The sequence below is a fragment of the Leptidea sinapis genome, chromosome 1 (assembly GCF_905404315.1).
Source record: "Leptidea sinapis chromosome 1, ilLepSina1.1, whole genome shotgun sequence".
In the NCBI taxonomy this organism is placed as follows: Eukaryota; Metazoa; Arthropoda; class Insecta; order Lepidoptera; family Pieridae; genus Leptidea; species Leptidea sinapis.
Window position 1 is genome coordinate 1,527,685 of NC_066265.1, and position 21,951 is coordinate 1,549,635.

The 21,951-nt window shown below is 35.6% G+C and overlaps 1 protein-coding gene across 2 annotated transcripts in view; it reads left to right on the plus strand.

Annotated features, from left to right (window-relative positions):
- The window catches only part of LOC126979996 (leucine-rich melanocyte differentiation-associated protein-like), a 64,121-nt gene that overhangs the window by 35,035 nt on the left and 7,135 nt on the right, over positions 1 to 21,951 (plus strand). Inside the window, exons 2-4 of one of the 2 annotated variants that reach the window (XM_050829617.1) lie at positions 8,764 to 8,863; positions 13,141 to 13,282; positions 14,682 to 14,821. In XM_050829617.1, coding sequence (XP_050685574.1) covers positions 8,853 to 8,863; positions 13,141 to 13,282; positions 14,682 to 14,821 — 293 coding nt within the window. In that variant the 5' untranslated portion in view covers positions 8,764 to 8,852. The remainder of the gene's footprint in view (positions 1 to 8,763; positions 8,864 to 13,140; positions 13,283 to 14,681; positions 14,822 to 21,951) is intronic. The other variant, XM_050829610.1, reaches the window with a different exon arrangement.

A 21,951-nucleotide genomic window follows, 5' to 3' on the forward strand; every position in this document is an offset into this window, starting at 1 on the left:
ATTTAAGTATAAATAAAAAATACAAAAAAAGCCAAAATATGGCACATGCACTGACCTCTACTATATACCACTAGATACTAGGTATTCGCCATTTTGGCGCTGTTGGCCATGTAGCGAGAGTCTGCGGTACTAAAACCAGAAATGACAACCTCAGCTTAAACATTAATAGGAAAACTATTAACAAAAATAATGTGTACTTTATTACGTTGATTCCTGAAGTATAAATAACACGGAAAACGACCGAAATTGTACGCTTCTCTCGCAGCCATTTATATTATACGTCAAAAAAAATATTATTGAAGTAGGCGTTACTTTGCGGAAATCCATAACTATACGTCAAATTCGAAATTATACGTCAAAACTAGTTAGTTCTCTGGACGCTCGCGAGTGGCGCTTCAAACAGGCACAAAAAATTGCTGTCAAACATATGGAACAGCATGTCCAGTGGTATTTATACAAGTCAGTGGGCCCATGCCACAAATCACATCTTAATAAGCTTCGACTGCTATGTCTATAAATTTCTGCGTTTATTCCGTACTTACTGTTTAAAATATTATTGGTCAATTGGTGGTAAACGTATTATTTGAGTACTTTTTAAAGTGAAACTTTTATTACATCGTCTCAAACTTTTCCGTCTGTGCGTTGCATGTCGCGTGACGGTCGGGCGGCGCCTATAGTTCGCAGCAGCTGACCGTGTAGTGTATAGACTATTACTCATTTGTGCCAGTGCTCCACGCTATTTTGTTTGTTTTTGTCAGTGTTTAATGTAAGTGTTGTTTGTTATTTATTAAAGGAGACTTAGTCTACTTTTATTATTTCCCATTATCATTCCAATTTTCTAAGTATACAATTAAGATTTATAAAGCGGTATTTATACCCTAATCACTAATGGAATATTATTATTCCAAAAATTTTTAGTTAAATGTCTATAATGTGAAAAATAGTTTCACTTTTACCGTGGGTTCATAAAACCACACAATCATTTTATAGCACAATTAGGCTTGTTGATTGACACACGACTAAGGAGAAAAGTGTGCTTACATTGTCTTTAAGCACACTTTTGCCTTTCAGACTGCGAATGATATCTCCATATGTATATAGAACGTCATTGGTTAAAGTTAACAAATAAATCGAGCCGAAACACAGCCAAAATATGACGCAGGCTATTTAGTTTTTACTGTGATTTATGTATAGTAAAAGATAAAAAGGGTTCCTTTTCTCGATTACCCTAACCCCAGCCTAAGACAACACTAAAAAGGAAAGGTCGAACTTTGTCCATATTGATGAGATCAATTGTGTGGAATTCTATAAGATTGTAATCCTAAGATGTGTTCACACGCCCGAACAAATCTCAAATAAATTGCTTAAAATATTGTAAAGCAGTCAAGGAAAATAAAAACAGTTTTCCATCACAAATCACTATATGTATTTCAGATTTTATAATTATAATTTTCAAATATATACTCTTGTAATTATTTTACAACACTAACACTGCAGCATAATTAATTTAATCATGAGCAAGACATTATATAGCCTTCGCCACCCCTCTACTCTCCTCTCCTTGCCCCTTCAGTAATCGCCTCACACTTCACACCGCTACAATAGCGGCACCTCTCTGACATCCGCTCCTCACTTCACTTTATTTGTTACAATATATAAAATAAGCATCTTTATCACGAGCTTATAGCAGTGCCGGTTTAACCACGTAGTTACAATAGCAATTGCTAAGGGCCCCGCGCGAAAGGGGGCCCCGCATATTTAACCCATCTCTCTCTAACTCATCTCTGCTTGAGCGTAATTTTTAAATGAAACTTATTAAGATGTGGTTTATTGAATTTACTTGAAGTCACAAAAACGTGAAACTTACAACTAAGACAATCCACATCAGACACTCGGTAACAGACAATTTCCAATACGCTACGGTCCCCGCGTTTGCTTAGATTTAAATATACAAAATCAATATATTATAAACATACATTAAGAAGAAGGGAAGTTGGCTCAGCATAATATGCTGCTGGAAATAATTATTTCGTGCAGCGGAGAGGGCAAACTAAACACTATTACAATGCAGATAAAGAAATCGAAACGTTTTATAAATGTATCAACCTGTGTATTTGTGAGCGGCGGCGGGAGAATTTTTGTTATCGCTTATTTCACCAAGCGCCCCCGCCGCCCGCACCTGTCTCAGTCCCCTTTGTCGTCATACCCCCGCGCCCCTGTACCCCGCCCGCAGGCGAGGACTCAGGTAAACGGTCGGCCTATACCAATGTGTCGGTTAAAATGTGGTATAAATCGAGTTGCAAATTTTTTGGTTAGATTATAAGACGTAGCGGAGGACTTTGTTTTATAATATGTAGTGATTATTCCTTTTATTACACGCTTTTTATTAGCTCCACCTGTATGTATGTTTGTTTGTAACCGACTCATTTGGGCGGCGTTTTGACCCACTTTAAACGGCCAAATTTCGTTCAGAATTCGTAGATTTATCGAGGGCGGATGACAATACATTAATTTGATAACAGTATTCCATTGTTCAATTCGCACAATAAGATTTTTTTTAATTTATATAATTTTCATCTTTCGTCTATAAGGCAGGAATTGATGTTAATTATAAATTTTCTATTTTTTGGGTCGGTTTTCTATAAGAAGCGTGTTTTTTAGTTTTTAACTACTATTTATATAGTAGATCACAAGGCAAAATACCGCAATTTACGCACCTCAAGAAAATCTTTGTACATACTTGTGTCAACACATACATTAATATATTCCATATTTGTTTATTTTACACTGTGTGTACACAGCATGATAATTCATCATTCTACTTTACCCTAAGCTTAACAACGACACAAAAGACAGATTGTATACAATCTTCTGACTTAAGATAAGACTAAATCTGATTTCTGATATTTGTCTTTAATCTTTCGGTAAAGTTTTATACCTGAGATTATTACTGAGAATAAACTAAGAGTATGCAAAATTATTACAAATAGACATATTGCTTACTAGCTTAAGCCCGCGACTTCGTCCGCATTGAATATTTACTTGGGCAATCTTTTAGGATTCTTTTCAAATAATACACATACAAAATGCTCTTTCCGCTGCTGGCAGCGCTCTTCTATGATACAGCGCTATAGTATTTCCCTGTGAACTTTAATCTCCTATTTCATCCGCATGTAGGTCAAAGTTTCAAAAATGCTCGAACAAATGTTTATAAATTATTTCTTATTAAGTGCCTAAATACAAAGTATCATGGTTTTATCTTCGATAATGACGAATGTCCATACAAACTGCCATCCCCTATTTCAAGCCCTCCATTTATTATCTTTCAATAAAAGTTTGCTTATTTCCTTTTTCAAGCCCTAGTCTATCTCTGTACTAAATTTTGTCAAAATCAGTTCGGGGGTTTAGGCGTGAAAACGTAACAAATTAACTTACATTCACACATTTTATAATACTATTAGCTGACCCAGCAAACCATTTATTACCACATAAAGTAATAATAAAAAAAAAAAACAATATTTAAAATTTTTGGGGTATAAACAATAGATGGCAAACGATTCTCATAACTACCAAATATATCGTACATAAATCATTATATTCGATTGCCATCTTGCAACTCTAGTGCGTATCTGTGGATGGAATTGAATAATATTAAAATCGCGATACAAGAATAGGTGTTGATCGTAGACGGGTGAAAATTTGAAGTTGTGTGTATTTTTTAAAGCTGAATCATAAAAAAAATAAAGATGAAAAAAATTGTCAAAATTAATATTTAGGGGTGACTCTTATTATTTATGAAAAAGAAAAAATAAATTATGGGTGATCTGATGTCGGGAAGTGGAAAAGGGCAAAACTACAAGTACTATCGAAAAAAAAAGTTAAATGGCAAAGTTGTGAGTAATAAAAAGATCTACAACTTTTGTTATCAAAGTATAAATATAAATTACCCTGTTTTTGATGCATCAACCTTGAGAGCTTGAATTCATTGTTTGTAGAAGGATGCTTCGTGAACATGATAATTGTAATAATTAGTAATAACATCCAACAATTACAATGATTTATTAACTATAACAGGTCGACGTGGCACCACAACCAGCACCCGTTAACGACTTCACGCGTAGACCAGCCGTCGTTCCCCGACGACCCGGCACACGACGCCGCTGCAAGCAATGACATTTCAGTGATGCATAATGAACCATGTTATAGCCACAAATGAACCCTTATCACCATTACATCAAATCCCTATAGTGTAATATACATATGTTTGATGTAAATACAGATACCTACGGCAAATTGGGATTAAATTAACTATTACGTAATGAAAACATAGATGGTTACGTTTTTTTTTTAATTTAGGCTACATTCTGTGCGAGTCCTAAGTCATCTTTTAAAATACGCGACATGGTTAAAACCGTAGTGCTATCTTCATCTGCCGAGATAAAATCTTTTGCTTTCGGACAGGATTTCTTCGAATTCTTTGATTTCCGACCACTTTTTTCGTACGAACACTACGTAGACGGCCAGATCTTTTTCTGTCACAAACAGAAGAGGTCTCATTGTACCTATCAATAGTCCGGTACACAAACAATTTAAAAATTGCATTTGGCTCCATGCCTACTTTGTGTAATGCAATCACAGCGATTCGGTTCTCTTTATCACCTCACTCCGTTTTAATATCGCAAAATATTGTACAATGTATTGGCGCCAAAATGAGAAAACTCAATGAACAATCATATAAAAATGACAGATACCAAATTCAAATGTAATATGTTGTTTATTTTTAATTGTAACAGTATTTATGGCCTGACTAAGTATATATATATAAAGTTTAAAACATACCTATTCAATGTACAGTTTTTATTTTGAATTTTAAACAGTCCATAAATTTTAGGAAGGATTTTTGATAAGATTAATATTTTCCAGTGCACACAAAAATTACTGCTGATTAACGATCTCTTAAGGCGACACTAAATGCCAGTGACCTTGAGCGATATGAGTTAACGGCTCTCGGCCGCCATCTATGTAACAAAGCCAATATTTTAAAAATTCTTGCGTGGAAAGCGTAACATTTTAACAGTTGCAAACAGTTTATATGCTCGTTATTCATTTCTTATCTGAATAAATGTACCTACATAAAAAAGTACAAGCTATAAGAATAACTTTTCTGAGAGTAGTACTAAACAAATGCGTCACGCCATGCCAAAAAACTTGTTTAACTGCAAAGAAAAGTGGTAGTTCAAAATGGCTCTGGAGTGTTAACTATAACCAACAGCAATCATTAGCAACCTACAAATAAGACTTAAGGATATGAGTAACATGATTAAGTAGTGTTTCATAGCTCCAAATGCTATATTTTCACCACAAAACTTGTCTAAAAACACCTTGTTTGCGTGTTTTCTCTTAACAGTTGTTTGGTTATAAAAACTAGTGATGTATATTTCGTTATATTTCATAATATATTACTTACACGTCGACTCGCATGCGCTTCATTGCGTCATCTACGACCGAGGCGCGCCCGGTTGAGTCGAATTCGTCGCTGGCCGATGTGAATGAGAGGGCTGAGTTGGCAATAGTATTATCAAAAAAAAAAATATTGATGTAGGCGTTACCTTGCGGAAATCCATAATTATACAAATGATTTAAGTTTTCTTAAGTGTTAATTCCGCCAATATTTGTCTTTAAACAATTCGACAAGTGTTTCGAGAGTCTGAGTCTCCTGCCAGATTTTGGCGAGACATCTCGTCCTGAGGATGCCTCGTGTAGAGGCGAAACACGTGTCGAATCGTTTAAAGACAAATATTGGCGGAATTAACACTAAAGAAAACACAAATCATTTGTATAACTGAATTATCCTAAAAAATTGAATTGTTATGGCATTTTATATCACGTTACAAGAAAGAATAGAACAGGGATTTTTGTTGGTTTATACATTCGTTCATCATTCACTTTTAAATCTGTAAATGTATTGTAATTTAATTTAATTCAATAATTGTGATATAATTTTGCATTTATGACATAATCGTGATTTAATTTTTAAAACATAGAAATTTTTTCTTTTTAATGTACTTATTTGCTTTTCACATAAGAACTTGTATTTTTGTCTATATTTTTTTTTACATGAATTAGAGTATACTTTGTTGGTGTAATAAAAAAATAAACCAATTCGGAGATAGCGGAGAAAACGGAAATGAAAATATCCAAGGGATAAATTCGGGGATTAAAATTATCCCCGTATATCGAATCGAATCTCGTGTAGCGTCGTGTTTGGTCGAATCCGCCCTAATTCAATTAAACTTTGATACAATGAGCTACGTCGAAGCATGGCCAAGTTTGATAGTACATTCGGGTACAGCCGGATTAATTCAGATCGAATGAATTCTGTTAATCGATTCGAATCTACTCAGCGTGTCTATTGGGAGTGATCCTGGCGTATTAACGCGATCCACGTTTAATTTAACAATATTTTCTCTCATCATATTATGACTCAGTGTAGGCTGTTATAGTTTATTCAATATTCACGAAGATTTAATTTATACGAGGGCGGCACTGAAAATTTCGGGAATCAAGGAAGTGACACAACATTACTATTTAACAATGTTTTTATTGCTGTTCTAAGTATTCTCCGCGAAATTTGACATATTTTTCCATACGATGGAACAAATTGGTGTGATGAAACCAATTGGTAGTGATGGAAGTTGGGGTCTCCAAAATGGCCGTTTTGTAGGCGTCCACAGCTTCTTCAGGTGATGAAAATCTCTTACCACGCAATTTATTCTTTATTTTAGGGAAAGTTTAGAAATCATTAGGGCTTAGGTCGGGTCTGTACGGCGGATGGTCTAATAATTCTATGTTTTCTTGCTCTAAAAACTCTTTTGTTCTGTGCGCGGTGTGAGAACTCGCATTGTCGTGATGGAGGATGATGCGGCGGTTGCAGTTCTTTTTATGGGTTCAGAAACGACCTGTGGCAAACAAATGCTAGCATACCATTCTGCATTAACCGTTTTTTGTCCCTCAAGAGGAATAGTCGCAACACGGCTAGTTTTGGAGACAAAGGTGGCCACCATTTTTTTTGCAACACTCCGTGAACGAACAATTTTTGTTGGCTTTAACTCATTTGCGATCACCCAAACTCATGACTGGTTTTTGTTTCGGGTTCGTACGCGTATATCCAGGATTCGTCACCTGATACGATGTTGTATACAGCATTTGAGGATCCTGCGTGGAATCTTTCGAGAGTTTTGACGCACCAAGTAACGTGAGCCGATTTTTGCTCTTCACAGAGCAAATGCGGTATCCATCGGGAAAACAACTTTTTTACACCTCATTGTTCATGCAAGATTATTTGTATTTGACTCATGCCAATGTCTAAAGTTGCCTGAATTTCGCGGTATGTCACATGTCGATCTTCCTCAATCAGCTTACGCACAGCATCAACGTTTTCTTTGGTGACTGCAGTTTTTGGACGACCTTGACAGGGATCATCACTGAGCTTGACACGTCCACGTTAAAATTCAGCAACCAGCGATAAATTGTGGTTTTGGATGGTGCTTCATCACCAAATGCAGAAATCAACCAACAAGACCACTGTTTTTGTGTTAAACCACTTCGAAAGTCATAATAAATCATCGCTCTAGAATTTTCTCGAGTCAATTCCATTTTCTCAACGACTAAACAAGTTTGACAAGACTGAGAATCTTTTTTTAAATAAATAAATGGTATTCGATTTTTAAAGCCAAGGGGTTTTCAATTAAAAAGATTTTAATGTGACAGGAACAGTGGAAATATTCCATTCACAATAATTTTAGTGCAGCCTATGTATTGAGGTGATATTATATACAACGCCTAATAGACAACGTCTCAATTCTCATCCATGTTAGGTGACTCATGAAAAATTTCACAACTACCGTCATGGTAATTCAGGAATATTGTAAAACTGTTCGTTTTACGGCAAGTTATAATTCGCTTATTTCCGATAGATTCTAAAGTCACCCGAAAGACGTCTTATTGAAGAAGTCTATACAGATCAAATGAATCGATAAAAAATTATTTTTTATATAATTCTCAAATATCATAAACCCTCTATGATACGTTCAACAACCGCACATTATGACCAACTGAAAAGTAGACTGGTTTGTTAGAACAAATTTCTTATCTATAAAAATGTTATTATTGCTAAATAATTACGGAATTTTTTTTTATTCAAAGTTCGGACATCTCTGTGAAACAAAGAAATTTAATTTGAGATTCAACAACAACAACAACTTGTAACAATAAGTTGAGCTTTACAGCACTGGCTTGACTTTTCTTACCTACGCGAATCGCAATGTACTAAAAAGAGATCTTGAAATGCAAAACAATAACTTGAAGCCGTTTTATTACATTTTGATTACCAGTCTGGTGACCATTGCGTGTGTGACTTAATGTACAGCGAAAATGAAGTGTATTTTGGTTTATATTGTTCATTTCCGAAAACGCATTTAATCAAAAATTACATGGCTGTAAAAGCTATAGCAGTACCTCATGTCCCGTGCGTGCTTACTATACAATTATACACTCCTGTATTTTTATAATGGCGGATGTACACTCTCGTCGAGGGACCGCGAGGATTGAAGAGTGCGAGAGTGTAGATGTATCACTCGCTTCGTCTCGCTGAGCCTCCTCTCGCCTCGTGTGCTCTCAGCCCCAAATTTTGCCATTTCTGTACCCTCGCGCGAGTTACTTTAGCGCAGCGGCAAGCTTTCTCTCTCTCTCTCTCCTCTGCAGACGTCTCATACAAGTCAAGTGGAGCAACGAAGCGGATTTGGCGAAAAGAGAAACATGGCGAGAGTACACGCAGATAGTGTGCTGCCGCCATGATACGAAGGTATTTTATTTATTTATTTATTGTCCAATTAGCACGGCAGTGCCACTCACACTAATAAGACGAAACAGGAAAAGGAAAAATTACAAACAAAAAAGGAATATTAAATAATAATTGAATGAATTATACAATTTCAATGCTCTCCGCGTATCTTAGTAGAACTTAAGCCATTGTTAATCAATGCTATGAGTTCAATAAATATTTCGATTTGATTTTATGTAACTTAGTTAACCTTTGACTTTCCTTGATAGTTACTACTGGTCTATGAATAAACTTCAATAATGAAAACCATCGTAAAGTCTATAAATTAAAGACAATATCGGAATATTAAAACTAAAACATATTTGCAACACCATCAGATCTCTGTTCCTAGTCTTAAACAATTTGAATATTCATAAAAGGCTGCTGTTTTAGCATTATGAATTATGTTTCGTGTCCTAAGTAAACACTTGGTAATTAGTCTTGCTTATTTCTTACATAATTATCAGGAATTACAGGAGATTCATTGTGACAAATGCTATTAAAATTTCCAGCCTTTGATTTTCTGAGCTTCGTATTCAAATCTTTCATCTTAAGTTAAAGAAGCCTTACTGAGTAAATTAATATAAATTGGCAGTTGTAGGGACTGCCGATAGAAGTGAAAACTTAGAACTCTTAGTATTAAAATTTGAAATTTCATAATGTTTAGAAACAATTAATGTCAATTTATTTTTAAAACCTATTTTCAATAATATTTTAATCAAACAAAAACACTATTACAACATTGCACAGTATATTCATTCAACTTTTCGCTAAATCCATTCAATTTTACTATTCAGATATACTCAAAGTGCCCAATGTGGCTAAAATCCAATAGGATGAACTGCAATCGTGCTACAATCATTATTTAGTTCCAGATATTTTGGTTTATATTCTTAGTAATCATCATCAGCCGGAAGACTGCTGGAAAAAGGCCTCCCCCAAAGATTTCCATGACGATCGGTCCTGCGCTGCCCTCATACAACGTATTCCGGCGATCTTGACCAGATCGTTGGTCCATCTTGAGGGGGCGTACCAACACTGCGTCTTCCGGTACGTGGTCGCCGTTCGAAGAATTTACTGCCCCAACGGCCATCTGTCCATCGAACTATGTGCCCTGCCCCCTGCCACTTCAGTTTCGCAATCATTTGGGCTATGTCGGTGACTATGGTTGGAACCCCCCATACATGATAGATTCATAGTAATAGTTTAATGCAATGCGTCAACTCGTGTGCTTCTTGTGGTGGCAGGTCGATCTTTTATGGTTATTAATTTAAGGTATTCGTTGGATTACTAATTATTAAGACTGGTTATGAACATAATGTTCTTGAAACACCCTCACACAAACAATATATTTAAGCTGTTGGGTTGCTACATTCAATAAACGACAATGTATATTTATACCGTCTACTTCATATTAAGGATGTAACGATACCGATATAACCGGCAGGCCGATATATCAACATTGCCGATTATTTCGAAAAGCCCGCGAAGCGACCTCGTTAAGATTTCAAATTCAAATATTTTTATTCAAATTCATCATCAAATTATTGATGCCAAAATGAATGCCTCAGGCCTGAGAATAATGGACGCAACAAACTCAGCGGGCTTTTTTTTTCATCAAAAATATGTTCTAATAGCCTGAGGGCGGTCGCTCCATTCCCAATCTGTGGTATCATTAAGAAAGTCATTTATGTTATAGTAACCTTTACCACACAAACGTTTTTTAACAATTCTTTTGAATAACTTAATACTTTTGCTTTGAACATTTTCTGGGGTCCTGTTATAAAAGCATAAACATCGCCCCACAAAAGACTTGCTAACTCGACTTAGTCGAGTAGTAGGCATTATAAGCTTATGTCTGTTCCTGGTTTTAACATTATGGTTATGACACTTTCTGGTACAAGTTCACTTATGTGCCTATGAACATACATTACATTATCAAGAATATATTGAGAAGTTGCTTCTCAAGATGTTAATTTCTTTGAATTTTGCTCTCAATGATTCCTTAGGGCCTAGGTTATAAATAGCGCGAATAGCCTTCTTCTGCTGCACAAATATTGTATTAATGTCGGCAGCGCTGCCCCACGCAACCCAAATATTCCACGCCATTGGACTATTGGCGTTATGAAGATAAAGTAAATTAAAATTTTTGTATCGATTTATTACTTTTGTTTTAACGCTACTCCATCCAAGGTTGGGCTTCTACACAAACAATTCATACGTCGAAATGTCTATTGCTAGGTCTAGGGCTGAGCTAGTTTTAGGCATTATAAAAAATATACAAACTTCCAATAAATATTATTGTGTAGGTGTGCAGTTGGGCTTACATCGATGTTTGTTTTTTTCTCTACTAAGCGATCAACATCGGAATTTGTATCGTCGATTATTTTCTAGATAATCGGTATCGTATCGGCAAAATTATGAATCGTTGTTGCATAAAAAGACATTTATTTTCTTAAAATTGATTCCTTTAGAATTCTTTTTGATGTCATTTCTAATAACTTCTAGATACTACTACCGCTTCGGAAACAAATGGCGCTCTGAGAGAGAAGAAGCGGCGCAAGAAACTCTCCCAGCATTCTTTTTTTTTTGCGCTCTTTTCAATAAAAATATACAATATTGTACAGTCATTTCTATCGCTATAAAATAATCACAATCTAGTCCCAGGCTGTCCGATCAATTACATATTCAGCAGTGGAGTAATAGGATTTACGGCAGAGCCATTTTTTTTATAAAACATTTAAATTTATTTATAGATAATGCCTGAACAGTGGCTGGGACTTTATTATAGAAGTGTATTCATTTACCCTTAAAGCTATTATGTATCTTATGAAGCCTACTAGAATTAGTTACAAGCAACCCCTTATTTCTAGTGTTATAATAATGAAAATCACTATTAAGAGCAAAAAGGTGACGATTTTTGCCTGCATCCCTGCTTTTTGTGAAAAAATTGATATTTAAAACGCTTTTAACTTTGAACACTCTTCATATTTTGGATGCGACAGCTTACAAACTAATGTGTTGTGTATATTATAGCTATTGTAAAATCCACATTGATTTAGAAGAGTACACGTTCAGTTTCATGTATTTACTTCTCAGAAGCTCTACTTTTCCGTACATAATATGGTAGATTCAGTTATTTAAATGGAATATTTTAAATGACGACTGAAAAGCGATTAGGTCAGGATTATTTGAATATTTTTTTTATATAAAAGGGGTCAATCTCCGTCTCTCGGCAGCTGTCTCTGTTACCAGATCGTTGTTGTCCAGAACCAAATTTTACCAAATGGCCCAACGGAAGACCAGCGCTGCTTTCCAAACCAGCAAACATGCTGAGTTGGTACCACTTTGTGACGTAACGAAAATAATATTCCATAATTTTGTTAACGTTTAATTTTTAAGTCTTTTGGATTTAGTTTAATACCGTTTTATATGCATCAATACTATTAAACCTCACAAATAAATAATTTTCTTTCTTTCTTTCTTTTTAAATAATGTCATGTCGGTTATATTTTTGATAAATAGCGAATTCCTAAAGGCCCATATTATAAGCGGGTTTAAGAGTATCATGTACAGTGCACATATCAATGTCTTTAGAGAACTAATAGTATACGCATTAATGTTAAATCTAGGGTAATACGGACATTATTATGAGTTTTTTTTTAATCTTTCGAAATAACTACATACTACTATAAATCCTATTTTATTTTTAAGTCACTGATAATAAGTTGTGAGTAAATTGTATTTGATATCTGGATATCGAGACACTGCTTACTATCTTTGTTTCAAAATTACAACGATTTGTTACGGACGATTAAAAAAAAACAACTGCGCGCCGTGATATTAGCAAGAGTGTGTGCGGTTACGGGGGATATTAGTTACACAATTTTTTCTACTTTAAATGATCATTTATGGCCACAAATACTTATATAGTATCGTTTGCCCAACGCACGACGGCATTTTTAAAATATTTTATTGAGACGCAAACTGTTCTGTCACAGACGAGGACAATTCTCATAATGGCCGCCTATCGGCCTGTAGTAGTGCAAGTGTGTGCGTGGGGCTATTTATTTACACGTTAATCGGTTGTTTTGGTGCTACACTGTTATGTAAAGTGATACGGAGTCCTTATTTTTTACTAGGCCGTGTGATTTGTTTATACAAGGTCAAGATTTATACAAGAACCACAGTCAGTTATAAAAAAATATGTTTTGTGATACATACTTTTCAATGTTGTATTATATAAATATTATTTACAGTTTTAACAGTATAGAGACGCTGAAAGGGCTGGAGAGGTTTACCAGGCTAGAAGAATTAGTACTCGACAATAACAAGTTGGGTGACACAGTGACATTCCCACCTCTCCCCTACCTCAAAACACTTTCGTTAAATAACAACCAGGTATACCAGTTTCTTTAATATGTTTCGGATGCGATTACTAATAATGATAGTAATCACGACCATCATTTTCACGAAGCATCCTTTCATTACCAATAAGTTCGAGCACTAAGGGCTATATCTCACCGGAACGCCACGGTGGCGCGACTGACCATACAGATACCAGAGTCATGACGCGTCCGAGCTGGTTGGGCCACTAAATTGGTTGAGTAACCAAACGGACACCAGGGGAGTAACTCTCTGTAGAGCTGTATATATTTTGTTGGTAGAAGCGACTGGTTGCGCCAGTGCCACCGTGGTGTCCCGGTAACATATAGCAAGGTTTAATTTAAAATTTATATTTTATACATTTTATTCTTAATTACTTTTTTGATATTTAAAAAGTTTGATATTTAAGATGCAGCAACTTACAAACTAATTTATTTTGTATATTACAGCCATTGTAAAATACCCTATTGATTGAAAAGAGTGATCGTTGAGTTTCTTGTATGTTCTTCTAACGAGCTCTACTTTTTTCGCACATATGGTGGATTCAGTAATTAAAAAGAAATATTAAGTTATGGTAGAATATATTAGTGATGCTGCAACACCAGAGGAATAAACGACATCGGCTTTTAGGAATTATTCATGTCATAACAATTAGTGGAATTAAAAATACTCTATTTGTAATTCTACTGACTCAGAAGTTTAATAATATTGTCGCCGTTTTTAGACATTATTCTGTATTTTAAATCGCAAAAACACTTAAGTACCTGATAAAATAAAATTTTCTAAAAGTTATAATCGCGTTATTACGCTCGAAATTGCCTGAAGCAGAACTTTGCGTACGCGTCTATCAGGCAGAGTTTTCGTTCGGTTTTGACCGCGCTTTGAATACAACGCCACGCAATTTCAAAGTGTTAAGTGAAAAATGCCCAAATTACAGCATATTTAATATTAAGCTTGTTGTCGTGATAAATGCCCCTTTAAATTAACAAAATTAATATTAGCAACATTACAGACATTGTGTACATTTATTTCGCGCGTATTATTTATTTCGTAGGCTGTTGAATACACTAGCCATAGAAATTTACTTCTCTACGCTGCAATTTCGCACCAATACTAGTTGTCTTTAGTATTTATTTCCTTGCATATTATCAGTATATACCAGCCCGATAAACAAAAAATAGATCTGCTGCACGACAAAGATGCCACGAATCGCGGTTTCAACAGCATATCATACGTCAAAAATTTTACTGAATTTGCCACACACTTCGTTGGGATCTGAAGATTAGACAAAACCAGGATTAGAATCGCAAAGAAAAGCGTACGCTTCGTCTTCTTAAGCAGATCTCGTGTGTTCGCTTTGTACACCATCTAGGGGACAAATAACCGAAATATTAACGTTTATAATATTTTTCAGATTGTGAATCTAGAAGCGTTAATTAATAAGCTGTGCGACTCGTATCCATCGCTTTCGTACCTGAGCCTCCTCAGCAACAAGGCGTGCCCCAACCAGCTGTCGGATCGGGACAAAGACGAATCTGATTATCAGAGATATAGGTAATATTTTTGGCCATTCGATTTCCACCATTCCGTTATCACGCTCGAAAATTTCGAAAAAGGCAGAGTTTTCGTTCAATTGTGTTTTGACCGCGCTTTGAATACAACATACGATGTAGCAATAGATTATATGAGAAAAAAACTAAATTTTGACATTCATAAGTATCATATCTGTGACTTAAATGAATAATGTTATTGTGATCTGATTTCATTTTATTGCAAGTTCAGACGCTCCTTCAGTAAACCGAGGAGGTCTCACATTTTCTGAATATAAGATTTAGGTACTTTAACAGCTTTTCGCCATAACTTAAATAAATAACAATGGTTTGTGATGGCGATGTTCTTCTGTGTTCACTTGCTGTTATTCTTTATATAAAACTAGTAAACGCCCTGGCTTCCGTTATCAAAATAAATTAAACTAGAATAACGAAATTAAATAAAAAAACAGGATGTATAATAAAGTCTTAGACATAATAAAAACTAATTAAATAACACAGTTAACACGGACTAGTAAAAGAAGGACTCCGCGCCGTGATATTAGCAAGTGAAGCACCTTTATGCTAGTGTGTGTGCGGTTACGGGATATATCAGATACACAATTTTTTCTCCCTTAAATAATTATATATCCACAAATACTTTTATAGTATTGTTTTTACAATTTTTCACAACGCACGACGGCATTTTTTAAATATTTTATTGCGACGCAAACTGATCTGTCACAGACGATGGCAAATCTCATTGGCTTGTTTTAGTGTTAGTGTATGCGTGGGGCTATGTATTTACACGTTGCTTGTTTTGGTGCCTCACTGTTATGTAAGGTGACACGGAGTCCTTCTAATTTTACTTGTCCGTGACAATTTATAACTAAAAAGTTTGCGGCAAATTATTGTCACCAAACGGAGTTCACTTAGTAATAAGCTGCACTGGCGTGGCGCTAATTTAGCTCTGTTTTACAGAAGCCCCAATAATGGACTCCTGGAGTAGCAGCTAATAGTCATTTATAAATTTATAGTTATCACTACATATTATAAAACAAAGTCCTCTGCCGGGTCTGTCTATCTGTCTGCTCGCGATAAACTCAAAAACTTCTGCGCCCATTTTCATTCTGTTTTGTGGTGCTCGAAGAAGGCTTGTTTAAGTTTTTGTATACATTTTTGTATACGTTAATGATATTTTTGGAGGTGTCGGAAAATAAGCAGCCTTGGAGCTTTCAAAGAAAACGCTGTCTTTGTCCCTTTAAGATATTACAAAATCGTATATGGTGGAATTGTGTATCTTCTATAGGTCTACAGCAAAGTCCACGATGGCACATGTTTATCTGTTAAGGATAAAATACTGTATACATTTTAATACTTAAAAAAATATTCCCGAATACTTTCATATTCTTTTTGTCTAATGGCAGAACATCTCTCTTTTTCGGGGTCAGCTAAAGAGTGACAATATAAATAAAATCAAGTTCTGTATTAATTACATGTTTTTCTCATTTTTCTTTGATTATTACTTATAAAGATAATTTTATATTCAAATTCAAATATTTTGTAGGATTCAAAAACACTTATTGAACGTCAAAAACTACCACAACCCATTCAAAATAGACTGCCTCATACCTGAGAAGAACGGGCACAAGAGACTTATAAGTTATTCTTAATTATATATATATACTAGCTGACCCAGCAAACGTTGTATTGCCGATATTAAAATCGCGATACAAAAGTAACTGTTCATCGTAGATGGGTGAAAATTTGAAGTTGTATGTATTTTTTAATGCTGACTCACAATCAAACAAATTGAAGAAAAATGTCAAAAAATTAAAAATTGTCGTGGACTCAAACCTACCCAATATGCACTCAAAATTTCATGAGAATCGGTCAAGCCGTTTCGAAGGAGTTTAACTACAAACACCGCGACATCAGACTTTTATATATTAGATAATATTCTCATATAATTGCTTCTTATAAGTCAGACAAGGTTGTCTACACGCGGAATAAAATAGTGATAATAATTTACAACCGATTCCATCTGTTTATGTAAAATTGTGTTCAAAATTAATTACATTGGACTATAGAATACATATTATCTTAATGACGCGTGTTTATTGATTTGAAATTAACGATTTATAATATTTGAAGAAACTTATATATTTGTGTTATTCATAGAAATCTAAATAAGAACGTGTTCACATGCAGCGATTTTAATTCGATTCAACTTAAAAATTTAAAGCGAATTCGAAATGAATTTTTTTACTAACAGTAATCACAAGCTCAAATAATAATAATATTAGGGTACACAAATAAAATTTGATAAACAAAATTTTATGAACGATGCGGGATTCGAATCCACGACCTCCGGCGTTCCGTGCCGGTGCTCTAACTACAGTTAGTTAGTTGAACGGTTAGGTCAGTAGCTAACCGTTCGAGTACCGCTTCGTTATAAAATTCTGTTTGCTTTGTTCAACTCTCAGGTTGTGGCTTCATCTACAGCACCGACACGGAACGCCGGAGGTCTTGGGTTCGAATCCCGCATCGTTCATTTTTTTTTTTTTTTTCAAATTTTATTTGTGTATTAATCCTAGAAGTGAGGGTTATCACTTTAAAAAAAACATAACATAAAATTAGGGTAATCAAATCAAAATCACTTTATTCATGAGGTCAGGGAAATGAGTTTTTATATCCACCGCCTTTGAGAGTTGAGCTTTAATAAGAAGAAGAAGGCAAGAAACTCATTGTGACAGGCACCCACTCGCAAATCATTTCAGTTACAATATAAGTAAAGTGATGCAACAATAATACTCAAAAAAAATGTAAATGAATACGCAAAAACCAAGAGTTTATTGAGTACAGTCATGGCCGAATACTACTGTATCAACAATAATATTAGGCCATGGTACAGTAGATGCATCAATCCACACAAACCGTAAATAAATAAATAAAGGTATTAAACATGTTCAGACGGTTTGATTAAAATCGCCTTAATGTTGGTAGCAATGTTAGTGGACATTGAGTATTCCGGTCCATGTGTGTAATTATTATATGGAATAATTGATAAGAAATATACTATTCTTAAATTACGGAACGAATTGGAATTTAAATAAAATATCTGTTCATGGGTTCGTCATTGGATTTCGGAAATGCTTAGATTTGGTATATTTTCCGGATTTAGAAATGGATTATGCTTCTAAACGGAGTTATTAGCCAATGCCTCATCAGTTTTTCTTTTTTGTAAAGGTTTTTTTTAAAGTTACCTATGTCGTATCGTCCCGGAAACACCGCACTCGGAAGCTCATTCCATAGATTTGTAGTATATAGAAGAAATTTCCTTTAAAACGGCACTTTGGAGGACCGCCCCGCCTCACATCCACATGGTGGGGTTGATACCCTAATTTGTGGCGTGTCGCGCGAAGGCGGCAGAAATCAGGTGAAACAGCTCTTCGGAACGTTCCCCGTGATAAATGCGGTAGACCCACAATGAAGCGACGTCTCTACGGAACCCTAAGTGATCCAGCCGTTCACAGGGCACTGGGTCTCCGACGATTTGAGCTGCTCTGCGATGAAATGAATCGAGCTGATACTGGGGTGGGCCAGACCATAGATGACAGCAGCACTCCATATGTGGCCGGAGCTGCGCTTTGTAGAGTCATTAAACTTGAATGAAAATTATCACAAATTTCTCGTTGTATCTCCGTTAGAGATGTTCTTCTCTCTTCTCCTCGTTCTCTCGCGCGCTTTTTTTGTCTGTCTGTGTATGGGATGAACGGTGTTTGGATGTTTTAGTTTTCGTTTATAAAGGTACCTTTTGTCCTTATTGTTTGTGTAGGAACTAATGTTGTTTGATTTAATTAATTAATTGCTTTTGTAATTGGCTCATGTCGTTATATTTAGGTATAGATAAATAAAGTAATTACATAAGGGGCCAAGTCCCCAAACCAACGTAAAAACACACGGCCTTTCAAATAAACTTGGTTTAAGTTATACCTGAGGTTAAACCAAGAATACATTCTGCTTATGATTGTTCAGACTTATAACGTTTCCCGCGTTTTTTGCATTCGGAAAACCTCAGAATTATCATTGTATTGACAGTGTTGTCTACGATATATATAGATAAGATCTTGTCATTAAACGGTAACAGCAGTGTATCCGTAAGTTAAATTAGGGATAGATATGTTATTGAAAACGGCCGATAGTCAATATGTTGCACAACAGCGGTAGGTCCTTTCCAGTCCTTTGCACAGGATGCCGGCTAGATTGTGGGTACCACAACGGTACCTTTATCTGACGTGAAGCAGTAATGTGTAAGCATTACTGTGTTTAGGTCTGAAGCGCGCCGTAGCTAGTGAAATTAATCGGCAAATGAGACTTAACATCTTATGTCTGGGTCTATTTTGGGTTTGTCGAGAATCCCGAGTAGCACTGCATTGTAATAGGCAGGGCGTATCAATTACAATCAGCGGAACGTCCTGCTCATCCCGTCCCTTTTTTTCATAAAAAAATATTCGTTGGTTTATTATCAGCTATAACTTTATACCAAGTTTATTTGGAAGGCCCGTCTATGAAGAGCGTCACATCGTATCGTGTACAGACGCCGTAAATAATGTCCGCCGAGTATGACAACTCACATTATTAATTAGCATGACCTTTATAAAAACATTCATATTACCATTCACGTCGGACAAACAGGCTTTGGTCAGCTAATGAGCAAAAAGGGGTCCTTTCTCTGAATAGCACGCCATACTATCAGTTTTTTAAAATAAAACAGGAAATACTTTAACCACTCTTTTTACCAGTGGAAGGCTCCTGTGCACAGGACGCCGGCTAGATTATGAGTACCACAACGGCTCTTTTTTCTGCCGTGAAGGCGTAATTTGTAAGCATTATTGTGTTTCGGTCTGAAGGGCGCTGTAGCTAGTGAAATTACTGGGCAAATGAGACTTAACATCGTATGTCTAAATTATTTCTCTCGTGTTTCAAAATAGTTGACCACCAATGGGAGGCTCCTTTGCACAGGATGCCGGCTAGATTATGGGTACCACAACGGTACCTATTTCTGCCGTAAAGCAGTAATGTGTAAGCATTATTGTGTTTCGGTCTGAAGGGAGCCGTAGCTAGTGAAATTACTAGAAAATGTGACTCAACAAGGTGACGAGCGCAATTGTAGTGCCACTCAGAATTATTGGGTTTTTCAAGAATCCTGAGCGGCACTGCATTGCAATAGGCAGCGCGTATCAATTACCATCGGTTGAACGTCCTGCTCGTCTCGTCCCTTAATAATAAATTTATTTTAATTCAAATTTATGATAACATTAAAAGAAACAAGATGATTTTTTGTGGACCGGGAGTCTCACAAAAATTCGATCAGTATTTTATCTATTGATTAGCTGTAGCTAATCTTTGGAATTTAACCACGCCTCAGTGTCGATTGGTAAAATCCCCGAGCTCGGAGTAAATTGCAAATAATCTCAAAATCTTTGAATCGATTTACATTCAGTACTCGGTAATCAGATGTTTCAGTTTACTTTGTATTTTTTTAAGTAAAGTTTGAGTACAAATTATGATAATATATTCACAGTCATTAGTAATCACTGGTTGAAAGTAAAGTAAAGGTCGTAGCGCATTAGACCCGCTCTATCTCGTAGTTTTTTTTATGTCATTAAGGGGCAAGATGAGCAAGACGTTCAACTGATGGTTATTGTTACGCCCTGCCCATTACAATGCAGTGCCGCTCAAAATATTTGGGTTTTTTTAAGATTCCTGAGCGGCACCATCAGCTCAACGCTACTCATCTCGTCCCTTATTGGTATAAAAAAAATCAATATGACATTTGTACTTTTTTACAATAGCGCTCAACCACTTGTGACATAAGATGTTAAATATCATTTGCCCAGTAATTTCACTAGCTACGGCGCCCTTCAGATCTAAACACACTAATGCTTACATATTACTGCTTCACGTCAGAAAAAGGCACCGTTGTGGTACCCATAATCTACCTGGCATTCTGTGCAAAGGAGCCTCCCATTGGTTCGTCGTCCAGTAGGAACAAGCATTTTGCCAGTGAAAGTTGTATGGTTCGATGAAAATACAAAGTTAATTCAAATTCAAATATTTTTATTCAAAATAGGATGTCACATCACTTTGAAATTTCATCAATTGAATTGAAAGTAAAAAACTACCACCCATTCCACAATCAATGCCAATGTAATGAGCGTTTATCCATACAAGACGAATTATAGCAACCGCACGAGACGATATAGCGCGGGTCGGGTTTTGGGTTGATCCAATGAGGTATGACCTTTATACGCGAATAGAATCCTTCTCTATTATATTATATATATTTTTTATGGAAGATGAGGACAAACCTGGAGGACATCTGCAGTGTCAATGGAATCGCAGGAGCGTTGCCGACCCTTTTCATACGCGCATTTTTAGGTACACATATCGTATCGTCCTGGAAACACCGCAAAAGAAAACTTATTCCACAGCTTGGTTGTGCGTGAAAAAAATTCCTTAAAAACCGCTCTGTGGAGGAATGCCGCAAGTAAAGCCCTCGAATGGAATTATTTTTGATTTTGGATTTATTTATGGTGATAAGGTCCACGTGACTGAATATTGTGTTGTAAGTGTGTACAACCGATTCTGTCTAAGAATGGCGCCTTAAAGGTGAGACACAAGCGAAGCAAAAAATGAAATCGAGCCATTATTGATATCATTGACAGACATTTGATAATGACACACAACGACCCAGCGGGGGACCATTCAGTATTCAAAAGGCGGTTTCCTTTAAATTATTTGGCCATTCTTAAATTTATTGCTTGTAAGCCATTACTAAATTGGGAATTGATAATTTATAGGTGACTTTTATAGCTGCATTCATTTACTGTCAATGTTGTGCATAAATATCTTAAAGTAGAAATAAGACATTTGTATATTTCTTAATTTCTTAGCACAATTGCGAAAAACCTTATGTTTCGTATTTTATGAAAATTGTCATAATTATCAAATGGAAATCTAGCGTATTTAAATTCCTTAATTAGTTCAAATTATTTAAAAAAAAAACTTAATATGCCATTACTAGAATTATCCACGTCTATTTGTCCTAATATTACATTACTTAAAGCTAGTTTTAAGATCGCTATTAAT